Genomic DNA, 14,336 nt, shown 5'->3' with positions numbered 1-14,336 from the left:
AAGACATGGTAGGAGTTCCATACATTCCAGGGAGTTCTTTCTGCCTTGTTTCCCACCTTTTGCCTTGGACTGTAGATGGTTTTTCTTTTCCTACCTGGATGCTGCCTCTTGGATACAGCCTTAAGCTTGTGTTATACCTGCAGCCCAGGAACATGCCTGGGCTCCTGCTTGTCTGGGAGAGGTGCTAAGAAATCAGGCATTAACTGCTACTAAACATGCTCCCCTTTGTTTCCAGTTATGCCCAGCCTTATGGGTATTGAGGGGACACCATTATATGTTTTGATCCCTGGTTTGTGTTACTTGCTATGGGAACGTGCCTTCAGAGCCTTCATTTAATAGAAAAAGAGACAGTGATGCCGTATCTTTTAAGAGATATGGGCACAGAGGGAAGAAAATGGATGAATAATAACTTGAGTGGAAGGGAAAGTTAAAGGAAGGCATTTTTAAGATTGAGCAGATTCAATTGTATCTGTCATTCTGAGAAGAAGAAGCCAGAAAGACTGAAGATACAAGAGAAAAAAGGATTGATTGAGTGATATCCAAGACAGGGTCTTACAAGAGCACAGAGGAAGGGGTCTAGGTTTAAGAAATAGCTCACTTATTCAATTTAAGGTGGGTGGGGGGTAAGGAAAGAGGTGTTTTTTTTTTCCCTTAGTGAAGTAGAATCTATCATTTCTGTGAAGTGGGACTGGGATTAAGTGCTAGTGAGTTGAAAAAGAATGGAAAGCAAATCTTTATTTTGCTCTAACAGTGTTCCAGACACTGTCTGGTGGTATGGTACGAAGATGACCAAACCTCCCTGGCTCCCTGTCATTGGAGCATGCACTCCAAGCCTTTCAGCCTGCTGCAGCCCATGTAGCCTTGTGAGCAAAACAGATACAGCATATTTACGTGACAGTCGGACACCCATACTAATAAAGCTACACTCAGAAGGAGTACAGCAGTGGTAACCCTGCAGGCTTGTATGCAGGGAGAGGCCATTCAAAGGCTGCGGAGGCATCCGTGACGGCTGACCTGAAGTTGAAAAGTCGTAGACCTGGAGCCATTCCTGCTGGGCAGGGGAACGATAAGAGTAGTAACTGATGGGGATACGTCCCCGTAGTTAACTTTCTACCCACCTTTCTACTAGATATTTCCATCTTGGGTAACAAAGGCCTTTCTTCCTAAATCCAAACCAATGCCTTTCATCTGTTATTTTCTCCTCATGTGAATAGTAGCTATTTGCAATATATTATTGATTATCTAGGAAATAATTGAAATTTAAGATTTGGGTATCTTTTGAGTTTAATTTTAATTTCATAAGCTGTGTCCGTAAACATTTTCTTTTAGAGTCAGACCTCTAAACCAGCACTCTCCAATTGAAATATAATGTGAGCCACACTTGTAATTGAAACTGTTCTAGAAGTCCCATTAAAAAAGTAAAAAGAAACAGATGGAATTATTTTTAATATTTTTATTTAGCCCATTATATCCAAAATATTATCATTTCAACTTGTAATCAATATGTAAAAATAATTGAGATGTTTTACATTCTTTTTTTCATCTTAAGTCTTTGAATTCCAGTATGTATTTCACACATACACCATATCATAACTCGTACTGACCACATTTTAAGTGTTCAGTGGCCTCCTGTGGCATGTGGTCGCCTTATTGGACAGTTCAGCTCTAAACTAAGAAATGAAACTAAAGTCATATGATGTTAACTTGTAGCACGTGTTTGAAGAAAAGAGTTTCAAGTCCGTGTGGTGGACTCGATTATGTTAATATGCAAGCCCTCATTTCTCTCCACCTCTTTTTAGTCAGCTTCTTACTGAGGGGTTCATTTCTAAGATTTTCCTTGCTTTTAGTGGAGGAAGGAAGGTGCTGAATGGAGAAAGGACCTTTATACAGTCTGCTTTTGTCTCCATCATTGCAATGAGAAGTTTTCTACAAGATTCTAATAAATAGCTGTCCAAATTACCTTTAGTTTTTCCCTTAGGTGGTTTCTTTCTGTTTTTTCACTTTTCCTGCCTGAGTGGCAAAATTTAGAAAACATTCTGGTTTTGATGTCTTTGAATATGGTGATATTTCAAATATAGGCATAATTTTAAAGAAGTTAGTTTTTATTTTAAAAAGTGAATTCTGCCTTTGGTGGCATGTTTAGAAAACAAGTTCCGTAAATTTTTTTTTAAATTATGGAAGAGTCATACATAGAGTATCATATAGTATATGTATACTTTAAAGAACTATCAAATGAATACCAGGACCTACTGTTCAGCTTAAACTAGAATATTATATTGATAGAATAGAACATATTAGTAGTTTTGAAACCTCCCTGATCACGTTTCCTTCCTTCACTTCACACCCTGAGGTAATTACCTCTGTCCCAAATTTTGTGTTAACCACGTCTTTTCTGTATGTAGTTTTACCATATTTGTATGCGTCACTAAACAACTTTGCCTGTTTTGAACTTACATACAAAATCAAACTAAATATATCCTCTTGTGACCTTTCTTTTTTAGCTCGACGTTACGTTTTGGAGATCCATCCATGCTGACGTGTGTCTGTAGTGCCTTCATTTTCATGGCTATATAGTATTCCATTGTATGGATGTGTCACAATTTACTGACTTTACTGTTAAGACATTTGGACTGTTCCAGTGTTTTGCTGTTATGAACAAGGTTGCTGTTCACATTCTTGTTCATGTTTCCTGGAGCACATGTGCAGAGTCTCTCCATTATATACTGAGGAGCAGAGTTACTGAGTCATAGAATATTTATTTGTCCCATCTTTGTGTCTTTTTTATTTTTCTTCTCAGATAATACAAGGTCCTTATAACACTTTACCTCCATTAATGCTTCCCCCCCCCCCCGGAAACATCTTTATTTCACCCAGCTCTTTGAAAGACATTTTTACTGAATTTAGAATTCAGGATTGGCAAATTTCTTTCAGCCCCTGAATAATACCGTTCCGTGATGCTCCATTATTCCTGTTGGAACTGCTGCCAGTATTATTGGTGCTCTTCTGAAGGTGATATGTCTTTTATCCTGTGACCCTTTGTCTTTAGTTTTTAATGATGACGTGCCTAGATATGGTTCTCCTGTTTAGGATTTGTCAAATGTCTTTAATTTGTAGAGATTTGGGGAAATTTTTGGCTTGTGTCACTTCTGATAGCACTTCTGCCGCTTTCTCACTCTTTCCTTCTGTGACTCCAATTAAATGGAAGTTGGACTTTTAAAACCATGTCCCGTGAGTCTCCTATGCTCTTGTTTCTCTTCGTGCTTTGATCCAGATATTTTCTGCTGACTCACTCTCTAGCTCACTAATCCGTTTTGGTGCTCTGTCTACTCTCCTGGTTTCATCCATCTGTTAACATCTTAATTGGAGTTCTCTGCTAAAATTCTCCATCTTTCTATAAATTTTTTTGAACATTACTATCATTCTATTTTAAACTCTGCGTCTAATAACTCTAATGCCTGGATCCGTAGTAAGTGATCTTGTCTGGATTTTTTTTCTTAGTTTTCAGTCCTTTTGTTTGACTTCCATGTCTGGTAGTTTTTATTGAATGTTGGGTGCTGTGTAAGAAGTGTTTTAGAGCCTCTGCCTGATACGATTTTTCTCTGGAGAGGATTTATACTTCTTCATCCTTCTACTTTCAAGTGCCCAGTGCTTTGGTTTCCCCTCATGTGCATTCCCCTGCAGAACTTACGTTCTGAGCTTTTCATTTGCAGTGAGGGGTATATAACAGCAAGAATTTTACAGAGGGACTTATATTTCAGTACAGATCAGAGCCTGATGCTTAAAGAGAAGAATCGTGGGGAAGGATGGTCAGTGGACGGGAATGTGTGTCGGGGGGGAGAGACTATATCAGCCTTAACTCCTGAAATTATAAGAGATCCTTAAGGAAACTTCATCCTAAAGAATCAGTTCTGTTTCGGCAAGAAAATGGGTGAATCTCTTTTACAAACAAGGGTTAATTAGCTTTCTTCTAGGTTGAAAGTACAGCGTACCAGAGCCCCTATTTTTCTATCTTTCTAGTAATTGAAGGTTTTCTTTTAAAAGCAACACAAGACATCAGAATAGGTCCATTAAGTCACCTTTGAAAGGGCACCTTTTGAGTTAAGTGGATTGTGTTTTCTTCCTCATTCCAGGACTTGTTTTTTAGACCTGAAATCTGTTAACCTGGGAATGCCTAATTCAGCAGGATTTTAAAACACCAGATCTGCAGGAAGTAGATGGGTGTGAATTCTGAATGTTCTCTCCCAGGTCATCTTTTGCGGGGTTGAAGGATATTAAAGTTAGGAACACCTACTAAAAGGCCACTAAGGAATCCAGGGGACATCCCAGGCAAATACCAGAGGCTTCTGAGGAGCCCAACTGCAGTTTTTAAATTTTAGTCCTTCTGAAGGGTGGGAACCTTTGAGTCTGTTTTTAAAAGAACCTTCCTGTGGCCTTTCTTTGAGCCTGGGATCAAGCCAGGTCTCAGGAGAAATGAGCTAGGACTCAAGTACCTTGGCGCTGAACTGCCTCCATTCACCCCCCCACCCCCCCAGGAGAGGCTCACCTTCCCTTGTTCTCCCAGGTGCTGAAGCCCAGTTCCCCGCCTGCTGTCTTCTCCCTCGCATCCATCACACTTGCTGCTGAACAACCTCCCTGACACGTGAAAAGTTGGCCCTTGTATCTCTAGCTCCATCCCATCTACCCCCATGCAGTGCAGTTAGTAGGAAGAAACAGCACCTTGGTGTCCACTGAACGTTGTATTCCTCTCAGACTGGGGGAGGTGGGCTTGGGGAGGAGCAGCGCAGCAGAGGTAGAGAGGAGGGGAGTGAAGCCGGAGCTGCAGGAGCCCTTCTCAGCCCCCTAGGAGCATGGTTGGGCTTTGCTGATTCTCTCCCCGCAGCCCTCTTAGCTTTCCCTCCCCCATCGCCCACCCCCTTGTATGTGTGTCTCCACATGTCAGTTACTGGCACACATAGCAGCCCATGCCAGAGCGACAGCCTCTCTGCAGCTAGATTTGCTTGACCACATCAGCTCTGACGGAGTAAATCTCTCCGCTTTGGCACTCCACCTGCTTCAGCAGATCCTTCTGTGAGAAGCGGGGAGGAAGAGCAGGCCTCTTCACAGGCAGGGACTCTTGCAGTCACTGGTCCCAGTCCCCGCCCAGCGTGGCTTCCGTATTTCTCCCCAGCTGCAAATGGTGCACGGGCACGGGGGGCCTGGCGTGGTGTAAAGCGGTCCACGCGGTGGGCATCCACAGAACCTCCTCTCTATCTGGGGCCTGTTTCAGATGTGAGGGTGAGAGCTTTGGGGAGAGGGGGAGATGGATTTTACGCCGCATGGCCTAGGGCAAAGTGTGGGTGATGGAAAGGGGTGGGGTGTCTGAATTGGGGTACTTGTCAGGAAAGGGGACTGGAGCCTGACCCTCTTTCTTATCCAGGAATTTGCATGTCATGTTTTGGAAACTTTTACACTTCTGTCAGCTTCCTTCCTTTGTCGCCACCACTGCTTGGGAAAGGAAAGATGTCTACCTGGCGTCTCTATAAGATTTTCACTGGCATTCAGGAGGAAATTTTCCTTGGAGACAGTAACAGAAATCACAGTTGGGTTCTCTCCATAGGTCATCTAGAATCAAATGTATGTGGGTACTGAGCGGCTCAGCAGGCTATTGTTGGAGATGATCATGGTCTTTCCAGTTTCTTTTTTTTTTTTCCTTCTAGTTTTATTGAGATAGAATTGACATACAGCACTGTAAGCATTTAAGGTGTACAGGATAATGATTTGACTTAAATATTACGTGCATCATGAAATAGTTACCAAGTAAATTTAGTGAACATCCATCATCTCATAGAGATACAGAAGAAAAGAAGGGAAAAATGTTTTTTCCTTGTGAAGAGAACTCTTAGGATTGACTCTCAACTTTCATATATAACACAGAACCGTGCTAAATATATTAATCATGTACATTACATCGCTCGTACTTAACATGTTTTATAACTGCAACTTGGACCTTTTTACCACCTTTGTCCACTTCCTCCTCTCCCCACCTCCGCCTCTGCTAACCACAAGTCCGATCTCTTTTCCTATAAGTTTGTTTGTTTGTTGAAGTGCAGCTGACTGACAGTTCCTGGTACACAACGTAGGGATTTGATATTCCTGTGTATTTCAAAATGCTCACATTCAAGTCTAGTTATCATCTGTCACCACCCAAAGATATTACATTATCATTGACTGTATTCCCCAAGCTGTACATTTGATTCCCGTGACTCATTTATTTTGTAACTGGAAGGCTGTACCTCTTAATTTCCCTATCCTGTTTCACTCATCCCCCACCCGTGGCCTTTCCAGTTTCCTCCGTACAACTGGATAATAATAGAGTCCACTTCGCAGGGTTGTTGTGAGGATTAAACTAATAAATGATTTCATAGATGCCACATCCTCAGGACAATGCAGTAAACATTGTTGGCCTGTGTTTACACTTCTAAAAGTTACGCTGTGGTCTTCAGCAATTGGAAGCTCTCCTTTACCCATTCTGCTCATACGCACTTAAAACTTCACTTATTTGAAGAAACCGGTTGGGTACAGATTTCTTTCTAAAAAAAAATCTCATCATGGCATTTCAAACCCTTGAAACACACCTGACTTTTTCAGTAAGAAGCTCAGCTTATACTGGTGCCTAGCATCTGTGATTGTCCTCTATGATGTCACCCTTCTCCTTTCTTCCCAAGCTTTTGGTATTAAAGAGAATATATCTATTCATTTGAAATACAAAGTACATTACAAGAATGAAGTCCTTGTGACTGGGAATGAGATAGGCTCGAGCTTCTTTTCTATTGTGAAATGTTCTGTTTCTGAATTTCTGCATTTTGAGAGTCTAGTCTATTTATAATTGACTTCTTTATGCTTTCCTTTGTTCCAGAATGGGTATAAGGTGACTCCTATATTACAGGATGAGACATGCAGGGTTCAGTTGGGGAGGAACGGGGAGTGGAGCATGCATTAGAAGAAAGAATAAGATTTGCAGTAATAACCCTTGGCATTTACACGTTGCTTTGTGTTTTTTCCCCGAGTACTTTTAACACTAAGGTCTCTTTGGATTAACCCAGCAGCTCCGTGGATAGCATCCTCCCTGTTTTACAGATGAAGACACTGTTCCCTAAGGAGAGTGTGTGTTTTGCTCATGTTCATCCGGCTGACACTAGTGACAGAGTTGGGATCAGTGACAGAGTTCGGATCCTTGCTACCCAAAGCCTGTGTGCTTTCCTAGTGTTGAAATAATTTATCTGCCCAATCAGGCATTATGGTGTGACCACCTCGGAGAGATTTTTCCCGCATCTCAGTCTGTCTCTCGGTTCAGTACCGAGGTGCGGGCCATTTATGCGTATTGAAAACCTTGTTGGCATGGCAGATGGAGGCCTCAAGGAGTGGGAAGGTTATTCCCCTTGACTAGCAGTAATTGTAGGGAAACCCACCTCTGGCTTCCCTCCGTGTGCTTGAAGGGGTTTTCAGTGGTAGATAAGTGGGTGCCTGGCTCCTCAGCACGATCCCCTACCCCTTCTTGGGGGAAGCCTATGACGAGGCCTGGCTGATACAGAGCGAAAGCTGGGGCACCATCCTGTCCACAGCTGGGTTTAGAAATGCGTCCTGCCCACATGATCCTTTATAATTGATGTAGAAAAAAAAGGGGAAAATTGGGCTTGACAGACATGATACTCGTCTGTTGTCGAAAATCAGTCTTCCTGATGCTACCCGTGTGTATTCTGTTTATTTCTGTGCTTTAGCCTTCTAGCAAACTCTACCAATCCTTTTTAAAGGAAAAGCAAAATCCTATTATGAGAGTGCTTCAATCCACTCTGAGCTTCTAGATTAATCTGAAACAACATCTGAGTTCACAACTGGGTCAGGAAGATCAAGAGAGACTTGCCAGTTCAGCAGGCGTGTGTCTTGGGCTAGTTAAGAACCAGGCCAGGCTTGAGGTCTGACTTTGTTGCTTTTATGTTCAGACCTTGTGTGCTGAGATAATTCTGGGTGGTTTTGGATAACTTTGTTTCTTAACTGAAAAGGAGTGTCTGTTGCCTGATAAGTGTTTACCCATGAAATAGCAACATGGTGTATGTCTTAGGGTAGGAGGGCTTTTAGATCTCCAGAGCTCTCTGCACCCCCCCCCAAAAAAAAAAAAAAACCCAAGGTCATTGGTTTAGGCATGTTAGCTGGAATAGAATGCCAATCTTAGCTTTAAAATGTCTTTATTATTCAGGGTCTCTTTTCTGGATTCCTTCCCCTTTCTCTTTTTGCCTTAAGGGCTATACATAATCATAACCAAGTAGAACTGAAAAAAGACAAACCTGCCCCACTTCTAGTGGATAGAGATCTGGGGTCCAGAAATGCCTCTTTCTTGCCAAACCTCAACTTGTTCCATGCCTTTTTGTTTGTTTGTTTTAAATGCCGGTCCCCAGTCCCAGCCTGCCCCCTCCACCATTTGGCCGAGTGAGGACTAGCTGTTTGGTTTGCCTTGTGTTGGTGACAGATACCCACTACTTGTTGGATCACATTCTCCTTTAACTCTGCTCTGTTCACAAGTATCACAAAAGGGCTTTTCAATGTTAAGGCAAAACTCAGACTCTGAGAATCCTTTTTAACTGTGGCTGTTTTAGCAATACGAGTGAAGTGGTGAAGACCTTAGTTTTGAAGCGACTTAGGTCTTACATGACTTAAAGGAGGTTTTCCTACTAGTATTCTGGCAGAGTCAAAAACAACTCTGCAGTTTAAGCCTCCAGACTGCTTGTAAGAAACTTGTAAAAACTGATGACCTCCTGTGTGCCAGGCATTTTGCATTATCTCCTTAACCCTTCAAAGCAGCCCTTTAGACTGTTTTTTTCAGAACCAAACTGAGGTTCCAGGAAGTTAAGCAGCTCTCACCAGCTTGCACAGCATGCACGGTAAGGACTTGACTCCTTTGCCCCTGCCTTTTGACTGTGTCATGGCAGCACCCCCAGAGTTCACGGCACCCTTCCTTCTGGCACCGTATAGCTGGGGTTCTGGGTTTCCACGTTCTAGCATAGCTTGTTGCAGGCCATGGCGGCTCTGAGACCTGCAGCCGTACAGCCTTACGCTGGAAGAAGGACTCTCCCTCACACACGAACTCCTAATACTTCTCTACCTTTTCCTGTGCTGCGTGGGTCACATCGGCTCTGGTGACAAGGAAGATGCTGTCATCAGCAGTAACTCAGTGGAGCAAGGATACTAAAGAGGAAATTTCCATTAGGTAAATAACTGTGAAAGAAGAACCCCAGAGCGGGGGGATAAATTCAAGCCCAGGCTTCTGTTACACTGGCCAAATATCTTTGGCATCCCATGCTTGCTGAATCTCCTAAAAGGGTCAGGAAAACTGATAGGACGAAACAGAGGGACACAGTGTAAATTTTTTCTCTTGCATCATTCCAGCATCTACTTGAATTTCAGTTTTATAAAATCAGCTGTTCTGAGCCCGGCTCTAAACCCAGGCTAATTTGTAGTGGCTCCATTTCTGTAGACAGTGGGGTTATTTTTGGAAGGTAGGGTATTGACACATAGTGTGTGTCAGCTGCGCAGTAGAAGGGGCATCTTGAAGTACTTCCGGGATTTTTACCCCCTTGCTGAAAATACGGCTTTATAGAAATTAATGACTTCTGGCTGTGGCCAGAATTCACAAGTGTGGCATGTGCTAAAGTGTCCTTCAGTGAAAGAAGGGGAGAAGTCACTGTTGTTTTTGCAAGGGTAATAGCAGGTTTTCTGAAGGACATCCTGTTCCTTCAGAACCTTGCATTTTAGCTAGGACGGTATTCACTTGCAGCCTTAAGATTTTGTGGACTTGAAATGGCTACCAAGTGAGCTATATTGACCTAAGTCCCTGTAAATGCTCCTTCTGGTGTTGAGATGTAGCTTACACTGAGTGGAGTTCCGAGTTAGCTACAGATCACCCTCCAATTGCTAGCTCATGCTGTCTGCTCTGGTGCTTCCCTCCCCGACAGCTTCCGCTGTACCGGGGACACACCTGCCAGATGCTTTATGTGCTCGCTGTCTCATTTAATCCTCACAACAACCCTGCAGAATCCGATTGTACCCATTTTGCATGTGAAGAAATTGAAGTTTGGATAACTCAATACTGTTTTTCTTGAGTGCTTCGTGTATTAGGCTCTGTGCTAAGTGCTTTGCACGTTTTATCTAATCCTTATGGCATCCTTGTAGATGGCTATTCTTATTCCCATTTGAAGATGGGGAAACAGAGGCTCACAGAGGCGAAGTTACTTGTCCATGATCTCGCAGCTATTAAATGTCACAGTCAGAATTCGAACTCACGTGGGAATGTCTTTCCCTTATGCCACTTACCTGTCTTCTTGGAGGAGAGAGGCAGAAACAACTTGTGATTTATGCTTCTCCTTCACAAGCCTGGGGCTCAGTAGGGTTCCCTACATGTTTGACTGATTAGTTGTTTGACTGGGTGCAGAGCTGGATTGGACTTGCTTGTATCCTGATGATTTTCAGCTTTCCCTCCAGTGCCTCTGGGATTGGTTTTCCTTTGTTTGAGTATCTGCCCCCAGGCTTCATTTCCCATTTGGAGCATCTGCTATGAAAAAGTTTCAGCCTGAGCTCGATTTTCAATGCATATGGCTTTTCTTTTTAAAATGCAGAGGCAGAGCTGGGGTGGGTGGTGAAGCCTGTCCTGCACCAGCGACTCCCACATGATGTTGTAGCTCTCATGGGAATCTCTGCTCTGTTTGGATGATCATTTTCAAAGTCAAGGACATGTGTGAAACAACGCTTCCAGCCTCAGGGAAGACCAGTTCCAGAGGGCACCCATAAAGAGTGCTTACTGGAATCACCTCCCCCTACAGCCCATGTGTTCTCACCCTTTGAGGGAGAAATAAGATACGGGGTGTGATTTACTTTCCCACTGAGGCGGGGAATGAGAGATGGAATTAAGGATGACTCAGTGCTCCCACAGTGAGAGAAGGCCACAGCTTTGTGGTGCCCTGGGTTCAATACTCAGAAGCCCAGTGGACTGGCCTGAAGCCCAGCCTCTGACCCTTCATCTGGCTGGCTTCGGTTTAGTTCCTATAAAATGTCTCTCCCTGTAAAATCTTATTAACCTCTCATCAGTACGGGTTTGGTCGGATCATGGATTTTCTACATCATTGCAAGTTTTCTGAGTTCTCAACGTCACATTTCTAGGGGTGAAGACTTTTGTAGTCATTTCCTGTTAATACAATATCTTTGTACCCTTTACTTCCACCCACAAGTGACAAAGGACAAGCCCAGTTGGCTTACAGAGTAATATTTTAATAGATAGAGAGGTGGTAATTCAAATGGAATCCCTAGAGTAGGTGGAGTGGGCACCTTTCCAGGGCAGTGGTGAGGCCCCTGAGAAGCACATGGAAGAATCCAGCATTTAGAGGGGACGAGTGATCTCTTAGGTCATCTTATCCCATCCTCCTGAGGTCAATATGGTGTTTTCGTGCAGAAAACACCCAAGACCAGTTGGTGCTGGGGTGCCGGGGCCGCTGCAACAGAATCAACTGGCAGTTAGGCTCCTCATAGACCTTGGATATTAAACTTGTTTTATTGCTGGACGGGGGTCAGTTATAGGAAAGGGGTTGGTACTGGGCAGTTTGCCTGGATTATTCCCCCATATTCTCTTGGGGGGAAAAGTATTATGAGGTTTTTAACTTCTTCCTAGTTGGCTGCCAGGTAAACAGGACGTTAATTTAATATCCCTTCCAGGGAGATCTGTCTTCTCCAGGAAGGTAAGAGTTGAACCGCCCTCTCACCTTTTCTGTAATATCAGGGGGAGGCATTTTTGTCCACACCCTAAATGAGGGCCACTGGCAGCCTACATAATTCCAGAACATAGCAGGAACTCTTTCCAAAACAAGGGTCACATTTCTCTCTCTTCACTTGATTCCCAAGTGCGTGTGCACTTTGTGTTCCAGGTTCTTGTAGCTGTTTCATGTATGGAATTGTTATCTTCCTAACGAGACTATCATTTTTGAGAATAGGTCCAAGGCTGCTATTCATTTGTATCCTCAGCAGTACCTAAATCTGTGCTGGGCCCAGAGTAAGTGCTTAATAAAGACATTCTAACTTGGATCATAGATCACAAACTGTCAGAGCTGGAAAGGAGTTTGGAAACCACCAAGTCCAACACTCTAATTTTATAAATGGTACCACTCCAAAAATTCACTTTGGAGGCTGGTGTTTATCTGCTGGAAAGAGAGGGTTTTTTGTTTTGTTTTGTTTTGTTTTGTTTATGTTAAAGCCTAGTGCAAATGACCATAAATCTAAACCTGTGAAAGGCTTTCTTCAAATAGTGCAGGATGTTCCTCCTTGGACTAGTAGCTGACTAATAATAACAGTAAGAATGCTAACTAGATTCCTACCCTGAGCCGCTGTCACTGATTTTTTTAGCCACATGACAGTGTCGGGACTATCTCCATTCTCCAGATGCCGAGAGGGAGGTGCTGCGGTCAGGCACCTGGCTCAGGGTCACGTGGCCACCGGAATGGTTGAGACTAGTATCTGGTTTGGCCAGACCCCTGAGCTCGTGGCCCGCAGGGGCTCTCAAGTGGGATCCCCCACTTAGTGCAGAATCCCATGGTGTCTCCATCCTAAAGGAAAGCGTAAAATCACTTTTCATTAACCAGGTCTCTAATTAAACAGGGAGTGACAGGGAAGGTTAGGCAAAAAAGCAAGTAATGATAAGGATTGCATCTCCAGAAAGGTCCATGATCACTGCCTGAGATCATAAAAGCTTTTGGTCAGAGGGAAAGGAATGAGAGCTCCCAAGTCTTGCTCCAGGAACCGTTGCTTTACATAGAACTGCTGTTCCTTCCCCTAGTCTCTCTTCTGTGCCCAGAACTCTCACCTTCCCTCGTCTCTCGTGTCAGAAGCCTCAGGACTGATGGCTTTCAGGGCAGATCTGTGTGCCTCTCCTTGCCAAAGCAGAATGAAATAGCCTTGTGATGGCCAGGCTGCCAGTGTACCGGGTCCTCACCGCAGGCTGTTTGCCTCGAGTCGTTCCTCTGAGCTTTGTATCTAAATAACATTCCTGTGAGTTTTCTAAAAGGTTAGTCCTGGGTCATTGGCACTTAAACCACTTGTTTTGGTAGATCCTTCTCGAGAAGGTTAATTACATATTTGATATCCTTCCCTTTTTATGTCTGAATGATGAGGGTAAGTACCCTGTGGTTTATTAACTGTCACTTTAAACCTTTTCAAATTGTCTTGTGACAAAACAGAGTTTTATGTCCTTTTTATCCAGCTTTGATGGATGAGACAGCTTCTCTGGTTAAAGTATGCCAGGATAAATAAAATCTCTCTCTGATTGGTGGGGGAGGATTTTGCATTTGAAGGCATGGGTTCAAGTCTGCCACTTTGTATGGAAGGTAACCTAACCTGTTAACCTTTCCATAGACTTTGTTTTTCTTTTGACAAATGGAGCTGGGCACCTAGGCACTTGGTAACTGTTGAATAAGTGAAAGAAAAGGCATCTCAAAATGTGGATGCCAAATCCTGAAGCAACAGTTGGACACATTTCTATTTTGAATCCCAGTAATTCTTAAGGCAAAGAGCCTCTGTCCTTACCGTTATAGAATCCCAAAGCTCACCTCTCCTCCCTGAGGCCATTTTGTTATACCTTTAATTTTTCAGTAAGTTTGCAATAGGACTGTGAAAGGTAAATGTCATTATGGACTTTTAGTAGTCGTTTGCAAGCCTTGTGTCCACCTGTGTAAATGTCCCACAATTGGTTTTGTGTCCAGTGCTTGAAAACCACTCTTCCGGGACACACAGTATATGTAATTCAACAATTAATCTCTCTCTCATTCAGTATTTACTGACTCCCGGCTAAGAGCAAAGGAAGGTATTTATTTAAAATAATTAAAACAGTAAAAAGTCTTTTCCTTCTGTTTTGTATTCATTCCAGTTTGCGGGGACGTTGTCAGATGGCTTAGGGAAGACGATGGACAATCGCCATCAGTCGGAGCGGGAGTACATCAGATACCACGCGGCCACGAGTGGTGAACACCTTGTAGCTGGCATCCACGGCCTGGCTCACGGTGAGTCATGTGATATCAGGCCGCAGAAGAGTGGCTCTTCTGCCCCAGTTCCTCGGAGGTGCCTTTTGCCCATCCAATTGCAAGAGGAAACCCTAGCTTGGTATCTGGGTGTGCCTGAAAGCCCTCCAAGCTCCCTTGTTCTGTCCTCCCTGGGTTGAAATGTTACAGCCTGTGAGAACTCTTAATTCATTTTCAAAATGTTGTGCACGTTGCAGTTCCTTCCTGTTCTCTGGCTTCTGTCCCCGAAGTGTCCTAAGGTATAAAGAT

The 14,336-nt window shown here is 43.4% G+C and overlaps 1 protein-coding gene across 5 annotated transcripts in view; it reads left to right on the top strand.

Moving 5' to 3' along the window:
- Positions 1-14,336, top strand: part of VPS13D (vacuolar protein sorting 13 homolog D) — a 246,829-nt gene that overhangs the window by 181,971 nt on the left and 50,522 nt on the right. For all 5 annotated transcript variants that reach the window (XM_029230144.1, XM_029230148.1, XM_029230145.1 and 2 more), the window contains one exon: positions 13,937-14,069. In XM_029230144.1, coding sequence (XP_029085977.1) covers positions 13,937-14,069 — 133 coding nt within the window. The remainder of the gene's footprint in view (positions 1-13,936; positions 14,070-14,336) is intronic.

Source organism: Monodon monoceros, unplaced genomic scaffold, assembly GCF_005190385.1.
Source record: "Monodon monoceros isolate NGI ecotype Baffin Bay Population unplaced genomic scaffold, NGI_Narwhal_1 Super_Scaffold_18, whole genome shotgun sequence".
NCBI lineage: Eukaryota > Metazoa > Chordata > Mammalia > Artiodactyla > Monodontidae > Monodon > Monodon monoceros.
The sequence above is the reverse complement of the archived record's forward strand: the minus strand, read 5'-3'. Positions and strand labels throughout refer to the sequence as shown.